We start from the raw sequence: 20,258 nt of genomic DNA, 5'->3' as shown, positions 1-20,258 counted from the left end.
GGCTCTCTTGCTTATAGGCTGCATCCAGGAGCCCTCTTTCTGTCAGCTGGCGGAGATAAGAGACAGCGCTCCCTTGTACTTCACCTGCACCCTCTACCCAGAGGCCCAGCTGTGTGACGATGTCCTGGAGTCCAGTCCCAGGGGCTGTAGACTGACCCTGCCCCACAGGCCAACAGCCTTGTTCCGGAAGAAAGGTGAGCACTCGGTGAGATCTGCACAGTCTGCGTTTCCAGGGGGCCACTGCCTCTGTGATCTAAAAGTATCCAGATCAAGTCTTCTTTTTATAAAAAGTGAAGTTATCCACTCTCCTTGTAGAGATGTGAAGCCATTCAGGATGCATCAAGTTGACTAGAGAATAATCCTGCCCTAGAACCCCACTCCTCAGGGGACATTTCCAAAATTGTGTTGCTACATCCGCTGTCCTGTTCACTTTACCTCCCGTGTATGTATGCCTTTATAAGAATCCCTTTACTATTATTTTGGTGAAATTTGGGATGGGCGCAGAGAGTGCACATGAGAATTTGATCCGCCATCTTTCATTGGAAGCGCTCAGCCTGGTTTGCACACCTCCAACTTCATACTTTCATGGATACAACCAATCTCTCCCTACATAATATAATTTCTTTCTTTCCCGGTGCAGTTGTACTGCAAGATAAAGTGAAGAACTTTTACACTCGCCTGCCATTCCAAAAACTGATGGGGATCTCCATTAGAAGCAAAATTCCCATGTCCGACAAGTCCGTGTCCAGTGGGTAAGTGACATCATCCCGTCCCCGCCCCTGCGGCCAACATTTATTAGTAAGACCCTTCTGCTTCCATAGAGAAGGTGACATAACATCAGTCAAAAGCACATGCATAGAAATCTGTAAAAGCCAAAGCAAAGAGTAAAACAGGCAATCAGGAAGTAGCCATGTCTAAAAACCATCCCTAAGGTATGTCACTGATGCTGGCCCACCAGTCAGGTAATGTGCAACGAAATGCATGAAGACACGAGCCATCTTATTAATTAAATAATGGATGAATCATTATTAATTAATAAGAATTATCAAGTGTTGTAGTAAACAGAATCAGCAGTGTCGCTGTGCTGTATTCAGAATCTGGAGAGCAAGGAGAATTTTGAACAGGGTCATAGGCATATATGGACTTTTTATTTATTTTATTTATTGTTCAAGAAATGTATTTGGTTATGTATTTAGTTAGTTGGCTATGATTTGGTTGTTTTCATTGAATGGGGATGCTTTTCTCTGGTCTGTGGATCTCAGCCATCAGAATCACCAGGAGGACTCTTTCCAAACCACATTCGTGGGTCCTTCCCTGGACCCACAGAACCAGCTTTTTCCGGAGTGGGGCTCAAGCATCTGGGTTTTCAGTAAACTTCTCCTCCTGGAGATTCTTTTGAACTTTAGAATTCGAGTTATCTATCTATGACCTGTTGATTTATAAAACTGTGTCCTTTTGCTGGGGTTCAAGATTGACTTTTGAAAGTGGCCATAAAAAGATGGGGATCAGGCTGGGCACCGCCCATGCTGATGGGAGGGGAAGAGAAGGAGGCTTGGAACCAGGGATCGGCCTGTCCCCAGTTCTGCCACAGCGGCTGTGGGAGTCAGGGAGGGGTAGTTCAATGGGAAACCACATCATCCAGGCTGGAGTTTCCCAGTAGGTTTCCAAGACAGGGAAGTGAAGTGGTAGGTCGGCAGGTGGGCAGGGCTCTGGGAGAGGGAACCACGGCCAGGAGGCCCGCAGGCATCAGGGCAGAGATGAGTCACCATCAGAAGAGCTGCCCAGGTGATGGAGGCTTCGTCCATCAGGCTGTGGCTCGGGTTCAGGGGGCTCCTGAGACAGGGAAGGAGAATGGAAGAATGAACCAGTTTCTCCACACTGAGAAGACTCTCAGAGGCTGAGCGAGCTCCCAGGAGTCAGGAATGAGTTCTCAGAACTGGGACCTGTGGCCAGGGCCAGGGAACTCAGGACTGATCCAGAGCACTGGTTGAGAGCCACTAAGTTCCCCTCCCAGGACTGGTCCTAGGAGCTGGGGGTAGGGTCCAGTCGCCATACTGAGTTACTAAGCAAAGTCGGTCCTGAGAGAACACCTGGATGTGCTGACCCAGCCAACACAGGTGTTCTTGGAGTGTGATTAGCCTGTGGTGTAGAGTGGGTAGGGTGGGGGAGAGAACCCAAGAGGCAGCTGGTTGGGTCATTCCAACTGTGAGCCCATGGAACCCCCATTTCTGGAGATGCCTCCCCTACCATTTCTCCCCTTTCCCAAAATCCAAAGCTGGGACTTTGTCCCTCTCTGACAGGATTATGGGGGCACATTTAGGGTGCTGGGTTAGCTTGACTGGGAGCCTGGCATGTAATAGGTACAGATTGATGAACACTTGAATGAATGAGAAAATCAATGAATGAAGGAAGGAAGGCCGTGTGGGGTTTTGTTTTCAGAAAAAAAAAACTCAGGGCCAGGAATCCACTCATGTGCATTGGCCAGAGCCCCTCCCCGCAAATTCAGGTAGTCATAAAGAAAGCAGTTTCCCGGAAGTAAGAACGACTGCCATTGAGCCCACCCAGTAGGTCCTGGGCCACCAAGGAAAACCTTCAGGCCTGCTCTTTCTCTTTCTATGCCAGCTTCTTTGAGTGTGAACGACAGTGCGATGTGGACCCATGCTGCGTCGGCTTTGGCTTTCTAAATGTTTCCCAGTTAAAAGGTAAGAGTGATGATAATCCCCTCACCTGCATACAGGACTTTGCAGCCTAGAGAACAGTCACTCCTATGATCTTCTCTAATTCTCAGCATCTTCTCGTGGTGCGTGGGGCGGGAGGAGAGGTCCTTGCTCACGGATGGGAAGTGAGGGCTTGGAGAGGGGAGGTGGCTAATGGATGTGATAGCTGGGACATGACCCCTGATCCAGGGCCCGGTCAGCTTTAACCAGCGCCTCTACCTGACTGGAATAGCCTGCCTTCCATAGCTCACTTAGCTAGCTTCTCATCTTTCAAGATTCTGGTCAGGCAGCTTTGTGGGGTGAACTCTGAATCCACTCATATCATCTGCATTTACAACTTGATTCAGTCACTTGCTAGTGGAGTGATCCTGGGAAAGTCACTTAATCGCCGAGCCTCAGTTTCCCCCTCCATAAATAGGGATACAGAGGCTACCTCCTCATAGGGTTGTGTGGGGACCAAGTGATATGATGCAAACAGAGCCCTAGCAAGCCCTGGGCCCCTGATGGGGTTGCAGAGTATGAGCTGCCTCCATCCCTGTTCTCTTGGACCAGAAGCTTGCTGAGGTACCAGGCTTTCCACCTGGAGGGTATAGCTGAGGGTAGGGTCCAGAATGAGTTTGCAGAATTTCCCTCTTTCAATTAGAATCTCCCATCCTGGTATTTTTTTCTGCCCCAGGAGGGGAGGTGACGTGCCTAATTCTGAACAGTTTGGGGCTTCAGACATGCAGTGAGGAAAATGGAGGAACCTGGCGCATTTTGGACTGTGGCTCTGCTGACACTGAAGTCCACACCTATCCTTTTGGATGGTACCAGAAACCTGGTAAGTAGCTTGCCCCAAACAGCTCTGTGGGCACCGTTAATTCACTGTTTTGCAACCATGAATTAGGATCATGTCGTTGGGCTGGGAAGTAGACTAATCGGGATCCGTGGGGCACAGCAACAGAAACGGACTCTACTGAGCTTAAGCAGGAAAGGAATTTATTGCAAATCTGCTCATAGACTCAGAGGACAGAGGACCAGCTAGGACTCAGTAACATGGATGTATTTATCAGAAACACATGGACAGCCTATTCAGTGTGTCACTGTCATCATTTGTTTCCTCCAAAGGGTTTTGGTGGTCGTATTCAAGCTTTAAATTTCAGAGAGTTTGGCCCAGCTTGGGCTATGAGTTCACCCGTTGCCAGGGGGAGGGGAGGGCAGCTTGAGTGACAGTCCCAGCAAAAGTGTATGCACTGGGGGAGAGAAAGTTCCTCAAAGTTCACTTAAGGTGCTGCTACTAGACGCGGAAGCCAACAGATGTGCACTCAGCCACATTCCCTTGGTTTTCTCATCTTGTCAGTCAGTCAGGGCTGTAGTACGTCTTGCCTCCCACACCTCTTTCCATCTCCTTGCTCCACCAAACACGGGGAAATGTCATTTTCCACCTTCATATTGTTCAGGGACGAGTTGGGTAAAAAGAAGCTTAAGACATTATTCATTTGTTGAGAAATATCATGGGAATCAGACCAGAGTGTTACAACATCATGGCAAGAGTTGGCAAGGCGAAAAGAACCCCAGGTTCTCATTGTCTCAGCTCATCCCATCTGCCCTGTTTCTTTTCATCCGACTGCACAGACCACCAGATTTTTCCAACATATATTCAATGGGGTCAGGCTGGGGACACAGGAGTTCTGACCGGGAGCCACAGGGCAGGGAAATAAAAATTCACACGTGTGGCCTCGTTCAACAAACACTGACTGGGCATCAGCCATGCCCGGGGCCTCTTAGGTCACAAATCCAACCTCTGTTCATGGGGCTGGATGTCAAGTAACTGTCTGGGGTCACAGCCACTATTAGATGAGGAAAGAGAGGCTCATGGAAGTTAAGTCATTTGCCCAAGGTCACCCAACAAATGAATGACAGAGTTAGAATTTGGACCCTGTTCTTTCTGACTCTAAGTCACTGTGTTATGTAGCTGAGTATGAATAAGACGTGGTTCCTGTCCTCCAGGTGTCTCAACCTGATCAGGAGTTCCAGATTGTAAATAAATCAATCATTCTGGGGTTGGATCACTCATGTTGTAGACCAGATGCTTTGCAAACTTATTGAGTGTCTATCCTGAGTCACACACTGTGTTGACCCTGGGGAATCTGAGGTTAATAAGATCTAGTCATTTTTCTTAGGTACTCGCATCCTAGTGAGGAAGACATGGGCATATATGATTAACTGTAGCATAATAGACTAAGTACCAGAACAGTCTTGTACAGAAAGTGCCATGGGGACACAGGAACAAGACATTAATCCTGCTTCAGAGTGGTAGAAATCCAGTGCTGAAATGCTCCTGAGACTCTCCTTCGTGCTTCGGGGACAAAATCCTAGTCTCCCTGACAAAATCCTAGTCTCCCTGGCCCGTAGTCATGGGGCCACCCAAACAGGCAGCCCTTCACATTATGTGCCACCTGCCCTCACTGTTTGAGGAATTGGGGAGAACAATTAAAATGCTAAAATGCCATCAGTCTCTCATGACCCCTGGGTGTAAAATACCTTGGGATGCCCACAGCTTATGGCCATTCTGATGCAAGTGGCTTTGTATTTTCCATTTCAGAAGAATAGAAAGAAAAAGGCTGGTGGTCAGAGGGTTTTGATGACCTTGTGTGGCCCAGGGCTCGCTCTCAGAGTAGAATCAGGTCCTCACAGGACTTTCAGAAGTGGGCGGTGGGGTATGTCATAAGATTTGGTGGGTGATTTCCTCCTAGACCCAGGCAGAGCAAAGGAATCTTACTCTGGAGATTAGTTTAATAAATCAGACCCTTCTCCCAGTTGGGTCACGTTGATCCACCTTTTGATTCATGGTGTATTTTGAGCCAAAACATAGCCACCTTCTGGGTTCTGAACGTTAGTCTGGTCTTGGATTCTATTCTCTGTAATAGATAAAACCACACCAGTGTAATGTTGGAAAACCCCAGCAAGGAAGCTGGCATCGTCACTCGTTTTTTCTGTATGAGACAGTCACATACATCATCATAAGCAGTAGCCGCGGCAGGGCTAGGGAAGACCTTGAAGGGTGGTTAGGACCCTAATCCTCCCCCTCTGTCAGGCCAGGCAAAGGAATTCTTGCATTCTTACAAATTCAAAGCATTCTTACAAAGGAATGCTTCTGAAGAATTTCCATACTACACTGTCCTTGCCTCAAGTTGATCATTTAGTGTACTGACATCTGCACTGAGTGATTACCCCGGGCCCCGATTTGACCTCAGCCTGACAGCCAGGTACAAGAAGCGAAGCACAGGTCCCGTTTCTGAGGAACCACCACTGAGGAAGCGAAGGATGCTATTGGTCGAGCTCTGACCACAGGTGACCACGTGAGAGAATATGAGCAGTTCTTAAGCACTTAGTGTATGTATGTCAGCAGCACATTTCCCCCTAAATTCACTTACAAGCCCCTGGGAGGCTGGCGCTGTTCCCATCCCCTCGTGAGGAGATAATTATTCTCTCTGTAATCAGAGAGCTCGGAGCTCTGGCTTGTGTTGCTGTCATGGCGTCCACTGGTGCTTCCAGAGCATTCTGTTCTACAGGGATTACGCCAAAGCGACTCCAGGCAAATCTGGATGTAGATAAAGGAAAGTGGAGTAAAGAAAGCTCTGTAGGGACCATCAACTGCAGGTCACCAAGGTGGGGTAGGCCACGTTCCTGCCCTCACAGCCCTCAGGGCTTCAGACTCCTGCACACAGGCAATGACAACAGGACCTTGGTACCTGGGCTCTGTTCCCAGAACAAACATGAATGCTGAGGCACACACCTGGAGCAGGGGCCACCAAGAGCAGACCCACAGAGCCCGCGGGAATGTGCTGGGTGACTTTGTTGTCCACAGTGAACAGACAGTTCTGTGTGTCTCAGCACAGAACTGAGGACACAGACGAGCAATTGTGAATGCAAATGAGGCTGTTTGCAGCTCCTTCCCGGCAGCAGGACCCAGAGAGGAAGTGTTCTTGCATCCTGGGTGCAGGGGGAAGAGGGCATTGCCCTAGAGCCCAGATTTCCTGGAAGGGCGGTCCCTGTGGCCTGGGAACCCTCTGCTCTTTGAAGAAACTATGGCTACCATGTCTCCTGCAGCTGTGCCAGGCCTGCAAGCGCAGCAAGGTTTGCTTACAAAGTCAAATGTGGCTTCTAAAAAAAAAAACACAAAAAGTCAAAGCCTTACAGTTTCTCTCTTCTTCAGCAAATGCACTTGGACCCCGTAGCAATTATAGACACGGGAACATAAGCTGCAAAGGAACTGCCACGGTCTTATAATTAGGCTTGTCTGCACCCCATGGAGAATCTACCACGTGTAGGTAGAGTTTATTGTACAGTCCATTCTTCACCATCATTCACATCCTATCAACAGCTTCTGCCATTAACTGCGCAGAGTTGGCTGCAAGCACTAGGCTGTGGTGTTTTTCAGGTGACATCTTAGTCCCCAACAACCCCATGAGGCAGGGCCTGTTGTTAGCCCTCATTCAGTGCTGTGCTGACAAATATTCTACAGTCAGAGAGGATGGGCTGCTTTCTAGCAGTTGCCGCTTGCCATGGTGTAAATACTCCTGCGATGGCCGGTTTCAAGCTACCAGCTTGGTCGCTGGAAGCAGAGTTGGGAGAAGCAGAAAGGTTAGGGTTTATTATCTAACAAGTGAGAATTAGCTGAGTGACTTGCTCAAGGTGATACAGCAAGATTCTCAGTAGGAGGGTCCCCAGGGCAGTGTCAGTCCCGCCAGGTACTGAGGATGCTGAGTGTTTCAGTGTCACAGGGGCCCAGGGAAGCCGAGAACCCTCAGGGTTCAGCTATTCCTGTCAATGAGAAAGATCCCACCCAAAGGGCTAACAGTGCCCTGTTATGAAACACTGATGGGGGGGGAGGGTGAGAGAGCGTGAACCAGAGTAGCCAAACTGTGCAGTCAGCACTCGACTGAGAGGAGCTGTGTGCTGCCTCGCCCCATGGATGAGTTATAGCTCACCTGACCATTCTCAGAGTGTTAAATACTTACATCATCTCCAGGCTTCCCTTACTGTTGTATTAATATAACAGTTCCTTTGCAAACAAAGCTTGCTTAGAATTTCAAGATACATTTTCACAAGCACAGTTACTGGGTGCAAGGCGTGGACATTTGAGTGCCCTTGACACAGATGGTCCGATTGCCCCCTAGGACCGCACGGACTCTGAGGATCTTTGCTCTGAGAGCCACTCTCTTCCAGGAAAGACAGACATTTAAACAAAATAGCCGTGTACTGGGTGTAGCGGAGAATGGCTGGCTGGTAGTAAATCTGAGCACTGTCTGAGGAGCCCCCAGAAGGATGATGACAGAAGCTTCAGTTGGTGGTTCTCAAAGCATGTCTCTCAACCAGCAGTCAGCGCAGCCTGGGAACTTGTCAGAAATGCCACATGTCAGGCCCCGCCCAGGCCTGCTGTATCAGACACTCCGCCCAATGCGGTCCATGTGACCAAGCCCTCTAGGGGATTCTCCTGTCTGCTCAAGGACAGGAACCAGGGCTGTAGAATGACGCCTGGGAGCAGGTGTTTCCAGGCAGGTGGAGCCAGAAGGTGCAGCTAGAGGTTCTAGAACTCAGAGGCTGGGCACAGCGTGCCTGACGAAGATGAAGAAGGCAGGGGAGGGGATGGAAGGGAGGGACCAGAATAGAGTGACTCTGACCCGACATTTTTCATGGTGGCAGACACGGACCAGGGACGATGGCAACAGTGTGTCACTGTAAGAGGCCACTATTCCGAGTAGATGATGGCCAGCACTTATTGAGTGCTTACTGTATGCCCAAAGCTTTACATGTACCGGCTCGTCTAAACCTCACAGCCCCGAGATAGGTGCTGTCATTACCCCCGTTTTACAGACAAAGAAACTGAGGACAGGGTGGTCTAATAACTTGCTCAAGGTCACACAGAGGAAAGTGGCCTAGTCAATTTTGTCCCAGCCCACTGACCCCAGAGCTGCCACCTTTGACCCCTGACCTTGCTGTAGCACAGTGAGGGAGAAAAACTGCACGCACTCCTAGTTCGGGCCCCTTGGAGAAAAGAATACTGAAGCTCTGAAGATGTAAATTTGTTCAGTCATGGAGAAAGAAGGTCAGAAGGTAGATAATTAGCACTTATGCATGACCTACTGGGCATGTGTGGTTTCTCATTTAATTCTTACATCATTCTCGTTTTATCAATGCCCAAGGTGGGTCTACAAGAAGGCAGATGGCTGGTCCCTCCACACTGCTTCTAAGTGGCATGTGGAGATTTGAGTCCAGGCTCTGCCCATCCTGCCACACGGCCTGCCATTCATAGCTCTTTCCCTGTTCCTGACACTGCATCACCTCCTGTAATCCTCACCGTGATTCGCAGTGGTATCAGCCCCATTGCACAGATGTGAAAACTGAGGCTCAGAGAGGTTAGCTGCCTCGCCCAAAGCTCACAGAGTCAGTGAGCGATGGCCGTGGGCATTTGTGTTGTTCACCACATGTCTCTAGAACAGGGTAGGGCTGCCCTTCCTCACCCCTGGCCCCTGGCTTTGGTCCATGATGTGTGAGCAAAGTGATGTGTGTCCCTTGTAGGCAGAAGCTGTAAGAACAAAAGTAGGGTTCGCTGCGTTCTCTTTCCTGCCACAATATTGTGGGGCCTTGAGTGAAGACGGCGTAGAGCAGAGCCCCTGCCCACCTCCCACGGACACATGGTGCTGGGGAGAGGAGACCCTTTGTTACGATTGTCACCTCAGCGTACCCGCGCCCACCCTGACTGCTACTGTGGGCATGGTGCTGGGTGTTGAATACACTCTGTCTGCCTTCCAAGCCCAATTTTGCCATCGCCAAGTAGTTCCTCTCATTGCCTTCAGGACTCAGTGATACTGAGAGAAAAGAAGCATTAACAGACTGCCCTCTTCTTCCTTCTAGTGGCTCAAAATGATGCTCCCAGTTTTTGTCCTTCGGTGATTCTGCCTCCCCTCACAGAGCAAGGTGAGTCCCTTGTCTTGTTAATGTCTCTGCTGAGAGCGCCACCACGTCATTCTCCTTCCTTCTGTCCAGCAGTTCACAGCTCACCCCGCCCTCTCCCACTCACGAATTCCAGCTCCTGTCAACTACCCACATGCATAGACAGGGCAGTGCCAGCACTGCACCCATTTCACAGATGAGGAAACTGACGCACGGCAATTAAATGACTTGGTCAGACAATGTGGCTAAGTGGAAGCAGAGTAGGACTGAGGCCGAGTTCTCCCCATTGCCATTCTAAGGATTGTTTCACCCTATCAAGGACCTGGGGCAATGTCAAAAGTAGTGGTTTCAGAGGCCCCAAAGTGAGAGAACTCGGCTGTTCACTGGTGCAGAAGAGTTCAGCCCCACAGCCATCAGCACCCTGACATGGTGGTACAGCAACATCTGAGGCAGAGCATTGGCCCCGAGCTCAGGAGCAGGGCCTGGACAAAGGTTGCTGTTCCCTCCTGCTCGTCCTAGCCGGCCCACCACCTCCTGGCCTGGTCAGGAGGCAGCAGGCGGTGTGGGGAGGTGGGTGGTGGGCCACTCTAGATGGGGCGAGATGGAAGCACGCAGGCCAGCGTGGGCCTCGCTCCACATCCCTTAGTCAGGAAATGAGAGGCTCTGAGAGCCCGAGCGACGCTAATTCCTGCCCTGTGACATGATGTCTGAGGAGCTCTAGACATCTGTCATTGCGGCCTTGGCTGCAGAGACAGAATATAGCCCCTGTAGGTGGCAGTCATTTATGGCCCGGCTGTGGCTGAAAGTAGAAATGTTCTCAACCCATGTTGTCAGTTTCCTTCTCTCAGTAAAAATAGCTAAGTTTGGAGTGAGAGTGTGTGAGTGAGTGTGTGTGTGTGTGTGTGCGCGCGCACGCGCGCTCATGTGTGTGTGTTTTCTGCACACTCTATCCAGGATGTCTATGTCCAAGCCCTTTAAGACCTAAATCGAAGCACTGTACATATGTGGTCTGACATTAGGCTCCTGAAATGCTGTGAGGTAAGTATCGATATTTCCAGGTCACGGATGGCTTATATGCCCAGGGCCAAACACATCTTACATGTCTGAGCCAGGCTTTGGTTAAAATTGATCTTGAGTTTCATCAAGATAATATACAAACAACTGAAATAATCAAAGAGTCCCCAAAGACTTCTGGTTTAAAAAACCCCAGCTTACTCCCTGTCTCGCCTCTGCGCGCCTGCCATTCCCACTCCCAGGGGCCACCGCCTTCAACTCTTTTAGTTATTTATTTATTTTTCTCATTCTCCCCTCAATGTTTCTAAGGAATACGCGAATCCTGCTATTTCTTGATTTGTCAATTTTGGAAGTAACTATTGAGTTCCTGCCTTAACAGATGAGAACTTAGGGCTCCCTTTTACCACCTTTTCCCTATTTCCCTCCTATCCTCAAAACCTAGTACTATTAAGACTTGGGTTGAAACAAGAGTATTTCGTAGAGATAGCCATGTACATGTGGTTCTCAGGGAGCCAAAAAGAGCAATAGCAACCTCTTGTTACTACCAACCACTGTGTCTGGGATCTACAGCGGATTCTCCCGTTCCCAGTCCAAGTGTCACCCTGCCTTCCAGGGGATCTCGTGCTTGGGCTTCTCAGGGAGTCTGGGGCGGGAGTAGATCCTGTCCGTACCCCCCTCTGTAGGTACCTGGAGTATCAGCTACTCCACCCTGCTGCGTCCGAAAGCACATTGTCCGCTCCCTTTCTTCATCCAAACATCTGTCAAAATCTCATAACTGCTGTTTGCTCATCTCCGTTGTTTCCTTTCGTTATCTTTGGGGGTTTAGATTTTTTTTAAAAATTTAATTAAATTTATTGGGGTGATGTTGGTTAATAAAATTATATAAGTTTCAAGTGTGCAATTCTGTAATACGTCACCTATGTATCACATTGTGTGCTCACCACCCAGAGTCAGTTCTCCTTCCATCACCATATACTTGACCCCCTTTTCCCTCTTCTACCTCCCCCTCCCCCCTTACCCTCTGGTAACCACTGAACTATAGTCTGTGTCTGTGAGTTTTGGTTTCTTTGTCTTGTTCCTTTGTTGCCTTCAGTTTTATTTCCCACCTGAGTGGAGTCATATGGTTCTCAACTTTTCCGTCTGATTTATTTCGCTTAGTGTGGTAATCTCAAGATGCATCCATGTTGTCACAAATGGCACTATTTCATCTTTTCTTATAGCCGAGTAATATTCCATTGTGTTATATACACCACATCTTCTTTATCCAATCATCTATCGAAGGACACTTTGGTGATTCCCATGTCTTGGCCACCATAAATAATGCTGCAATGAACGTAGGGCCACATATATCTTTATGGATAAATGTTTTCAGATTTTCTGGGTAGACATCCAGGGGAAGAATTGCTGGGTTATTTGGTACCTCTAGTCTTAATTTTTTGAGGAACCTCCATACTGTTTTCCACAGTGCTTGTACCAATTTACATTCCTGCCAGCAGTGCATGAGGGTTCCTTTTTCTCCACAGCCTCGTCAACACTTGTTATTACTTGTCTTGTTGATGATAGACATTCTAACAGGTGTGAGGTGGTATCTCATTGTGGTTTGGATTTGCATTCCCCTAATAGCTAGTGAAGTTGAGCATCTTTTCATATATTTGTTTGTTTATGTCCTTGGGAAAAAAGTGTCCGTTCAGGTTATATTCCTTTACTTCATTTTGTAGGGCTTTGTGGAAGGAGAGAGGAGAAATGTGCCATGTTTAATTAAAAGCAATAATTTAATATTTCCTGACACTTTCAACATTTAGTGACAACTGTGTTGTCCTCAGCACGATGCTGAGTGTCTTCTCCTCACACGAACCTTAAGAGTCAGATGTAATTCAATATTTACTCCTGATAGAACATTGAAACAATGCAGAAATAGAGAAGGCATTACAGAGTTCTTTAGAAGTTACCCCATGTCAGTGAGTACATCAGTGGGTTTCCTTCCAGTCCCCTTAGGTGTTCCTGTGTGACCTGAAGGGGTTGTAACCTCTCCACAGTGTTCCGGTTTTTTATTCTACCTAACATTGCATCATGTGTATATTTCCAAATTGTTATATAACTCCTAAATCATGCAGTCATGCATGCATGTCCATCTATCCATCCATCCATCCATCCATCCATCCATCCATCCATCCATCCTCATTTGTACTTTCATGATGCTTCCAATCTGGTGAAGAAACAGGCAGAAACAGCTCAGAGTTGCCAGTGACAGCTGTCGTGTTTTTCCACCGGCGAGGCACACTGTAGTTCACCAACTCATTCCTGTATTTGGACAGTTGATTGTTTACGACTCTTCATCGGTATGAAAATACTATAATGAAGACCTTGATACATAAAGCTCTTGTCAGCACCCGGGTTATTTCCCAAAGTAGAATTATTGGGTTTGAGGACTTTATACTTTAGGATGCTAGACTTATATTGCCGAATTAGTCTCAAACTCTTGTTCCTAGTGGTTTTTTTTCTATATGTATTTGGAATCTTTAAGTATCATCACTTAAAAAATATTATCTATTAACTGTATAGGTAAAGAGTGCTTTGATGTCTGAGTGTCAAACGCCTACTGCTAGACATGAATAAATCAAAGCATAAATATCTTGGAGTGAGTTTACAGTGCCTCCCCCCTGCTTTTTGCTCCCCATTTGTGTTACTGAGTTACCAACAGAAGCAAAAAAAAAAGATGGAGGGTAGCTTGTCTTCCTTCACACACTCACTAAATCTATAGATCTGAGTAGATGCTTCCCAGGCAGAATGAGGTGTCACTGTATTTTTAAATGCGCCTTTGACAAGTGTGATTTGAAAGCAGGAGGGTTGTTGGGACTGACAGTCCATCTGTGCCTAGAGTTCCCAGATTGGAGTTAGGCATTTGAGCATGTGCCTTTGATGTGAGTCAGGGGAGTACAATTCCGCTTCCAGGATACGGGTGTGTCAGCGTGATTCTGACATGGATTGTGCGTGTGTATACTTATATACACTATTTGTAAATTACAGCATTCGTAAACTGCTCATCGTTATGCGCTTTCTATCTGGGGAGAAAAAGAAATATTTGTCCAATACTGAACAATTTCATAAGTCATTTAGCGCTCACCAGAAAGTTTGATGGTAGCAAGGGCCATTTTTTAAATAAGGACACTGAGGCTCTGATTGGTTAAATGACCAAGCTGGGGTTTGAATCTATGTGCACCTGGCCCTTCAGAGTTAGATAAGAATGTGGTAGCTCCCCCTTACCCATAGGGCATAGCATTCCAAGGACCCTAGTTGATGCCTGAAACTGCAAGTAATACCAAACCCTATACATATTATGTTTTTCCCCTACACGTTCATATGTGTAATAGTTTAATTTATAAATTAATCACAGCAAGAAATTAACAACAATATCTAATATTAAAATAGAACAATTATAACAATACGCTGCAATAAAAGTTATATGAATGGCTTTGGGGCTATTATAAGTAAAGTAAGGGTGATTTGAACATAAGCACTGTGATACTGCGACAGTCAGTCTGATAGCAGAGACTGTCGCTAAGTGACTAATTGGTGGGGAGCATATATGTATATAGCAGAGATGCTGGGTAGGGAGGTGATTCACATCCCAGACAGGGTGGCGTGGGATGGCTCAAGGTTTCATCACACTCCTCAGTTCGGTGTGCAATGTAAAACTTATGAGTTGTTTATTTCTGGAATTTTCCATGTAATATTTTCAGGCTGCAGTTGACTGTGGGTAAATGAAACCACGGGAAGCGAAACCGTGGATAAGGGGCAACTACTGAACTTGGCGTGAGTCTCTGAAAAGGGCGACAGAGGGGGACCTTCGAGTCCTTGCTTTGCCTGGAGACCTAGTCTCGTGGCCTTGTTTCTCGTAGGACTGTGTATGAGCCACCCATTCAAAGGCCAGGAAAGGGGCTTCTGATCCTCTGCTTGTTGGATGGGGATGGTGTGAAGAGCAAGGTGACTTCTGAAATCTCACAGGCCCGTCTTGGGGACCTACTCTGTGCTAGAAGCTACACTAAGCACTTATGTTTCTCCAGAGCAGGCTTCTAACATGCTAGCTAGTTTGAAGGCAGCAGGCGTTTGTCAGACAGGCAAGTTTCAGAAAGTCTTTCCAGAGACAACGGTTTGCCTGTGATGAGGCCCAGGGGTATGGAATGGGCATGAAATCGGAGATTGGAGAGTTGGGAATGGCAGGCATAGGGCATCAGTGCAGTGAGGTGCAAGGCAAGCAGCAGAAAAACGCAGCAGCCCAAGCACGGAGCCGGTGTGAGAGCCTTCGTACTGGGTTTGGAACTAGACCTTGGCAGGATCTCTTGGGGTGGGTGGGTGAGCAGGAAAGTGACAGCCAGCTCTAAGGGTGGGCCAGTACGGAGACGCGTGTTAAGGCAAAACAGACCATCTTTCACTTCATTTGAGCTCAAGGCGGTGAATATGTATATGCCAGCCACTTGTGGATAATGGCGTCTGCATTTTCACTTACATTCCACACAAGGTGCTGTGCTGGGGGTCAGAGGTCTTGCCTGCAAGGAGAGGAGCCCACATTCTAGTCAGGAGAAAGGACAGGAAGACAGAATTTAAGGAGATGGCCGCTTCCACCCAGTGGAGTAGCTTCCAGGCTGCAGTGTTAGCAGGGGAGAGGTTCCCCCCAACTCACCGCACACAGTAGGGAGAGCACCACAGGGGCGTTAGGGCCAAGTGGTGACGTCAGGATGAGCACGCATTTGTCAGATGGCCAAGAGAGGCAGCCTGGGCTGAGGCCGTGCATGGACAGGAGCTCAGGGGCCTGTATTAGCACGGCGCACGCAGAGCAGCACAGGGAGTTCTGGACTACAGGGCCAGGGAGGCAAGAGGGAGGCTGGACGGAGGACGGCGGCCGCACGTAGCACGCGCTGGGTGCCACACATCCTCGGCAGGCTTTGCGCTGTTGCACAGTGAGCTTTAAAGCTATTCTAAAGCGCTTCATTTGGGCTGTGAGCAGGATGCATTGGCGGGAGGACAAGCTACATTTTGCGAAAGTGAGGCTAATTGTGCCATCTGTGTATAGTGTATCATTTTACTCTTTTTTTGGGAAACATTGTACTTTAAAAAAAAAAAAAACAACCAACCAAAACAGGAAAGATGTCATTTCTGCTTCTTTTTTCAAGCGAACCTGAAAACTGCTCCTTTTTTTATTTCAAAAGGTGGTGATTAAGGGTCAGGAAGGACAGTGACATGGAGGAAGGACAAACATGGAACATGCAAATGGCAAATATTTTTGCTAGATTTTATTTTCAAATCGTTCCAACTTTTTGTAAATTTTTTTACACCATAAAAGGAATCAATACTTTTCATTCCACTCTTGCCAATGCTAGCCAAAGCCTTCTGAGCTGCAGTCATTTTGCTGTTTCTCTTTTTAGTCTTCACATCTTTAATATTAAACGTAGTGTAATCTTCTTTTGCTTCTACCGGCTCATCTGATAACTGTACTCTCTTTGATGGAGGGTTTGGCAATGAAGCTGAAGTTTCTGGAAGCTTTAAGTGTTTCGATAAGTCATCACTTAATTTTTTAGGGATGGAATCAGATATCAGACCATGGGCATAATGGATATAATCCTCTTCCTGGTGACCAGAGAAAAATGCAGTTGACTGTACCCGGGTACCGGCACTTACGTTATTGGCTTTTAATGCTGCCATAGTCTGAGGAAGCTTTTTTTCTTCCCCCAGCAACTTTAATGTTTTCTCTTTGCCGTACTTGCAATATTTCTTCTTGTCTATTTCTTTTTCCTCTGATACGTGTTGAAGTAACTTCTCAAGCTTAGGAGGTTGCAGCAACAAGGTCCAATTTGGGAACGTGTCATCCGCTACAACTTGACCTAGAGGCTGAAACGTTCCCCTTTTACCAGCCTTTATAAGGTAGTAGAGGAGTGGAAATAGAGGGTCCGTGGGTGGAGCAAGGCGGAGAAGACCTCCTGATTGAACTGATTGATTTATAAGCCAAAAATGGTGTTTTTCCTTGAAAACTTGAACAGCTGCTGTAGACACATGTTGAACGAGTAAAGGATTCCTTCCCTTAAACATACATTAGCCAATTTTAACAAACATAAGCCCGCTTTTCCTCTTCTTGAAGCATCTTTTAAATATTCTGGAAGCAGGAGCATGTGCAGCCGGGCACCAGCACTGTCCCCAAAGTCCACCCGCCATGGTGCCTTCGTTCTCCTCGGGCCGAGCCTGGCTCCTGAGCACTGGGCCGTTACTAGCCTCGGCCCTCAGGGCCTCTTTTCTTCTTAAGAGAGCAATGTCCCTTGCTTTTTAAATGACCCACAGCAACCAATCCAGAGAGGGCCCTCAGGGTTAGCGTGCATGGTCTTCTCAGGCGTTGGCGCATGCCTGTAGGACGGCCACCCTCTCCCCGTCTCCTGCACGCCCTGAGGTCGGCTCCCCCAAGGGCCTAGTCACAGGACAATTCACATTTTGCTTTTCATCCACTATTTCAGAAGCATATTGCTCAGAGATGCCACTGTAGCCAATCAAGCATTTGGATTGCAAGCCAGAGGAAAACACAGACTATGAGCCTCTAGAGATTTGTGTCTGTATTCTAAGTTCGTTTCCCCTGAGGAACTCCAAAATGCCCCTTAGGACATACGCCAGCCTTTCACCTTGAGCCCCTTTGGGGCAGTGCGTGCAGCACAGGTTGCTACCAGCGGAGAGGGCTGTGAGTGAGGCTGCAGCTGAGAGCTGCAAGGTGGTGCTGAGAGATGCCTTGTCAAAGTCTGCCCTGTTGGGCTTTCCAGAGCTGCTCCTAACCTCATCCTGGGACTCAGTGACAGTGACAAAGCCTGAATTGGGATGGATGGAAATGAAAGTGGCTGCAGAAACAACCTTCCAGGCCACAATTGTAGCTGTTCCGCTCTCTCTGCTTTGCCTTTGTCCTTTACTCATGGCTGTACCACTGGGTAATGGATTCAAGTGATCTTTCCTGCAAATGTTTTCCATTAAGTGCGAGACAGAGTCATGCGATCCTAAAAATTGTCAGCGCTGGCAGGGAGCTTGCACACCATCCAAATGAGAGAAGCGACGGGGCATCCTGGTGCAGCGATGAGCTTTGAGGTCCGTCTGCCCAGCTTCCTGTCCTGTTCCGTCGCTTAGCCACCCTGGGCCGGGCTTCTCAGCCTCTCGGTGCCTTCGTTTGCCTCTGTAAAATGAGGATGATGGTGAAAAATGAATGTCGATCCAGCCAGCTTGTGCTGAAGACTAAATAAAGCACCACGCTGTCAGCACAGACCTTGATACCGAGGGAGGGCTTCAGAAATGCCAGCGATAATTCCTGAGTCCAAACCCCTGTTTTTCCAGAGAAAGTGCCTCTCCCAGTCACGGCCAGTTAATGGCAGAGCTATAAAAGTACATATTTAAAAAACTCCTATGGGTTGAGTGATGATGTCAATTACTATGCTAGGTGCTTTCCATATTTTAAGAGGGGTCTGCAGGGACAACACACTGTGCATCACACGGTCATTATATTTGAATGATCTCACCTGGGGCACCTTTGAAGGGGGAATGGGTGTGATTGAAACTATGCAGGCTGTCCTGCACCAACCCAGGTGCACTGTCCCCCCCACCCCACTGTAGCCCCTGGACTGGTGGTGCCTTCATCCACACAAGGCCAATTCTTAATCCTTTAAGTCCTCAAACCGAAAGGCCTGGGAGAGCAGGCACTGACTCCACAATTGTCTAATGTCTGCATAAAACTTAAATCTCCTTTTCAAATATATACGTAGTTATGTGTGCGTGTGCGTGTGTGTGTTTGTGTGTGTGTGTGTGTGCAGGTGTATATGTGTGCATGTGTGTGTATGTGTATGCATGCACACACATACCCTCTTGAGGGAGCTGACAGTGTATATTCGTCATGAGAATCACTGTGTGGGGATAGGACCCGTATCCCAGGAGCCATGGGGCAAGGCTGGCTGGCGGCACATAGTTTCCTCCGTTTGCTTGAAAGTGCTGAGTGAATTGTCTCTGGCGGTTGCAGCGCTCAGCTCAGCGTGTGCTAAACTCCACTCCCAAAGTAGTGCATGCAGCCAGGATACACATCTGCCGTGCTGCCTGGCGACTGGAGTTGGCAGGGCTGTGTTCTCTGGGCACAGCATCACACGGGGCCTCTTCTCTGCTTCTCTGAGACCCAGGGGCTGAGAAGGAGAAAGACACAGCTGGCAAACTGGGAACACAGCAACGTCAGGTTGAAGGAAAATAGGGAATGTGAGGGAACAGGCCCCCAGCTTGGAAGGCTTCACCCTCTCCATGGATGCAGGCGGGAGCCTCCCATCAGCTGGGGAGGGGCTGGGCCTGGGAGACGTAATGGTTTCTTCTGCCTCGGCTGTCATCCCCCCCATTCATTTGCTCATTCATTCAACAAGTGTTTAGTGAGCACTGACTCTGTGCCGGGCTGGGGCTGCAGCAGTGACAGAGCTGGCAGAAAGCCCAGCCCCGTGGAGCTTCATCCCAGCACATCTCGACAGGACTCGCTCGTCCTCTGCTCTGAGCTAGTCACCTCCTTAAACAGACCCCCGAGTACCCCACCAAAGCATCCCACTTTGGCACTCTCTACTTCTTTGCCCGCTTTACCGTCGTCCGAGAGCTTGCTGCTAAGACGTTTTCTCACTGGATTACTCCTCATGGATTTGTCTGTCCCTCCTCTAAAAGGGAAGTTGCACAGGGTAGGGAGTTTCTCTTGGCCACTGCTGAGCCTTAGCACCTTAAAGTGTGACTGGTACCTAGTCAGTACTCAGGAAATACTGCACGAAATGAATGGATGCATTTCTCTTGCTTGCTTGCCTGCTGTAGCTTTGATGTTCCCAAAGGCTGGCGTTTAGTAATTCACGATTTAATCCTAACACTTAGCAGGGTGTCTGGTATATACCATGTTTCCCCGAAAATAAGACCTAGCCGGAGACTAAGCCGTAGCATGATTCCTCCAGGATATGGAGGGCACGCGCCCCTCACATGAGGGTTTTATGACCTGTTTCAGGAAAAAGGGTGTCTTTTCCACAAACTCTTTCAGCTTAAAATATTCACTATGCCAAGGTGCCATATTTTGGACCTAAAATCATGCGAGGGCTTATTTTCCAGCTAGGTCTTATTTTCAGAGAAACAGGGTAGTAGATGCTCAATATTATATTTATAATTGTTGTTTTTTAAACACACACACACATATGTGTGTGTGTAGATAGATAGATAGATAGATAGATAAATTATTTATCTATTTTCACTTTACTCTAGGTTAATACAAAGCTAATAGTGATTCAATGAATGTTTGTTGAAAGAACGAATCGATAAAGGAATACATAAATTAATGAGTGGGGCGGTGGAGTATTGAAAACCACACGGGCTATGGGAAACCCTCCTTTGCCCCTCTTTAGATATATGACCTTGACCAATTTACAGAACCTTTCTGAGTCTGTCATCTCACCTGTAAAATGGAGATGATGAAGTTTATTTCAAGGAGGTGGCTATTAAGCTTTAAAAAGATATTATTTGTAATATTGCTGCACCCAATGCCTGGCGAAGGTTGGCAGTGTTGGAATAGCT

General features: G+C 47.9%; 1 protein-coding gene and 1 pseudogene across 1 annotated transcript in view; one reads left to right on the top strand and one right to left on the bottom strand.

The window, feature by feature from the left end:
• The window catches only part of TG (thyroglobulin), a 256,235-nt gene that overhangs the window by 96,507 nt on the left and 139,470 nt on the right, over positions 1-20,258 (top strand). The window contains 5 exon segments of the mRNA XM_019651274.1: positions 18-194; positions 641-752; positions 2,623-2,702; positions 3,394-3,537; positions 9,618-9,680. Coding sequence (XP_019506819.1) covers positions 18-194; positions 641-752; positions 2,623-2,702; positions 3,394-3,537; positions 9,618-9,680 — 576 coding nt within the window.
• Positions 15,885-17,485, bottom strand: LOC109387416 (ribonuclease H2 subunit B pseudogene; annotated as a pseudogene).

This window comes from Hipposideros armiger, unplaced genomic scaffold, assembly GCF_001890085.2.
Source record: "Hipposideros armiger isolate ML-2016 unplaced genomic scaffold, ASM189008v1 scaffold_157, whole genome shotgun sequence".
Taxonomy (NCBI): domain Eukaryota; kingdom Metazoa; phylum Chordata; class Mammalia; order Chiroptera; family Hipposideridae; genus Hipposideros; species Hipposideros armiger.
The sequence above is the reverse complement of the archived record's forward strand: the minus strand, read 5'-3'. Positions and strand labels throughout refer to the sequence as shown.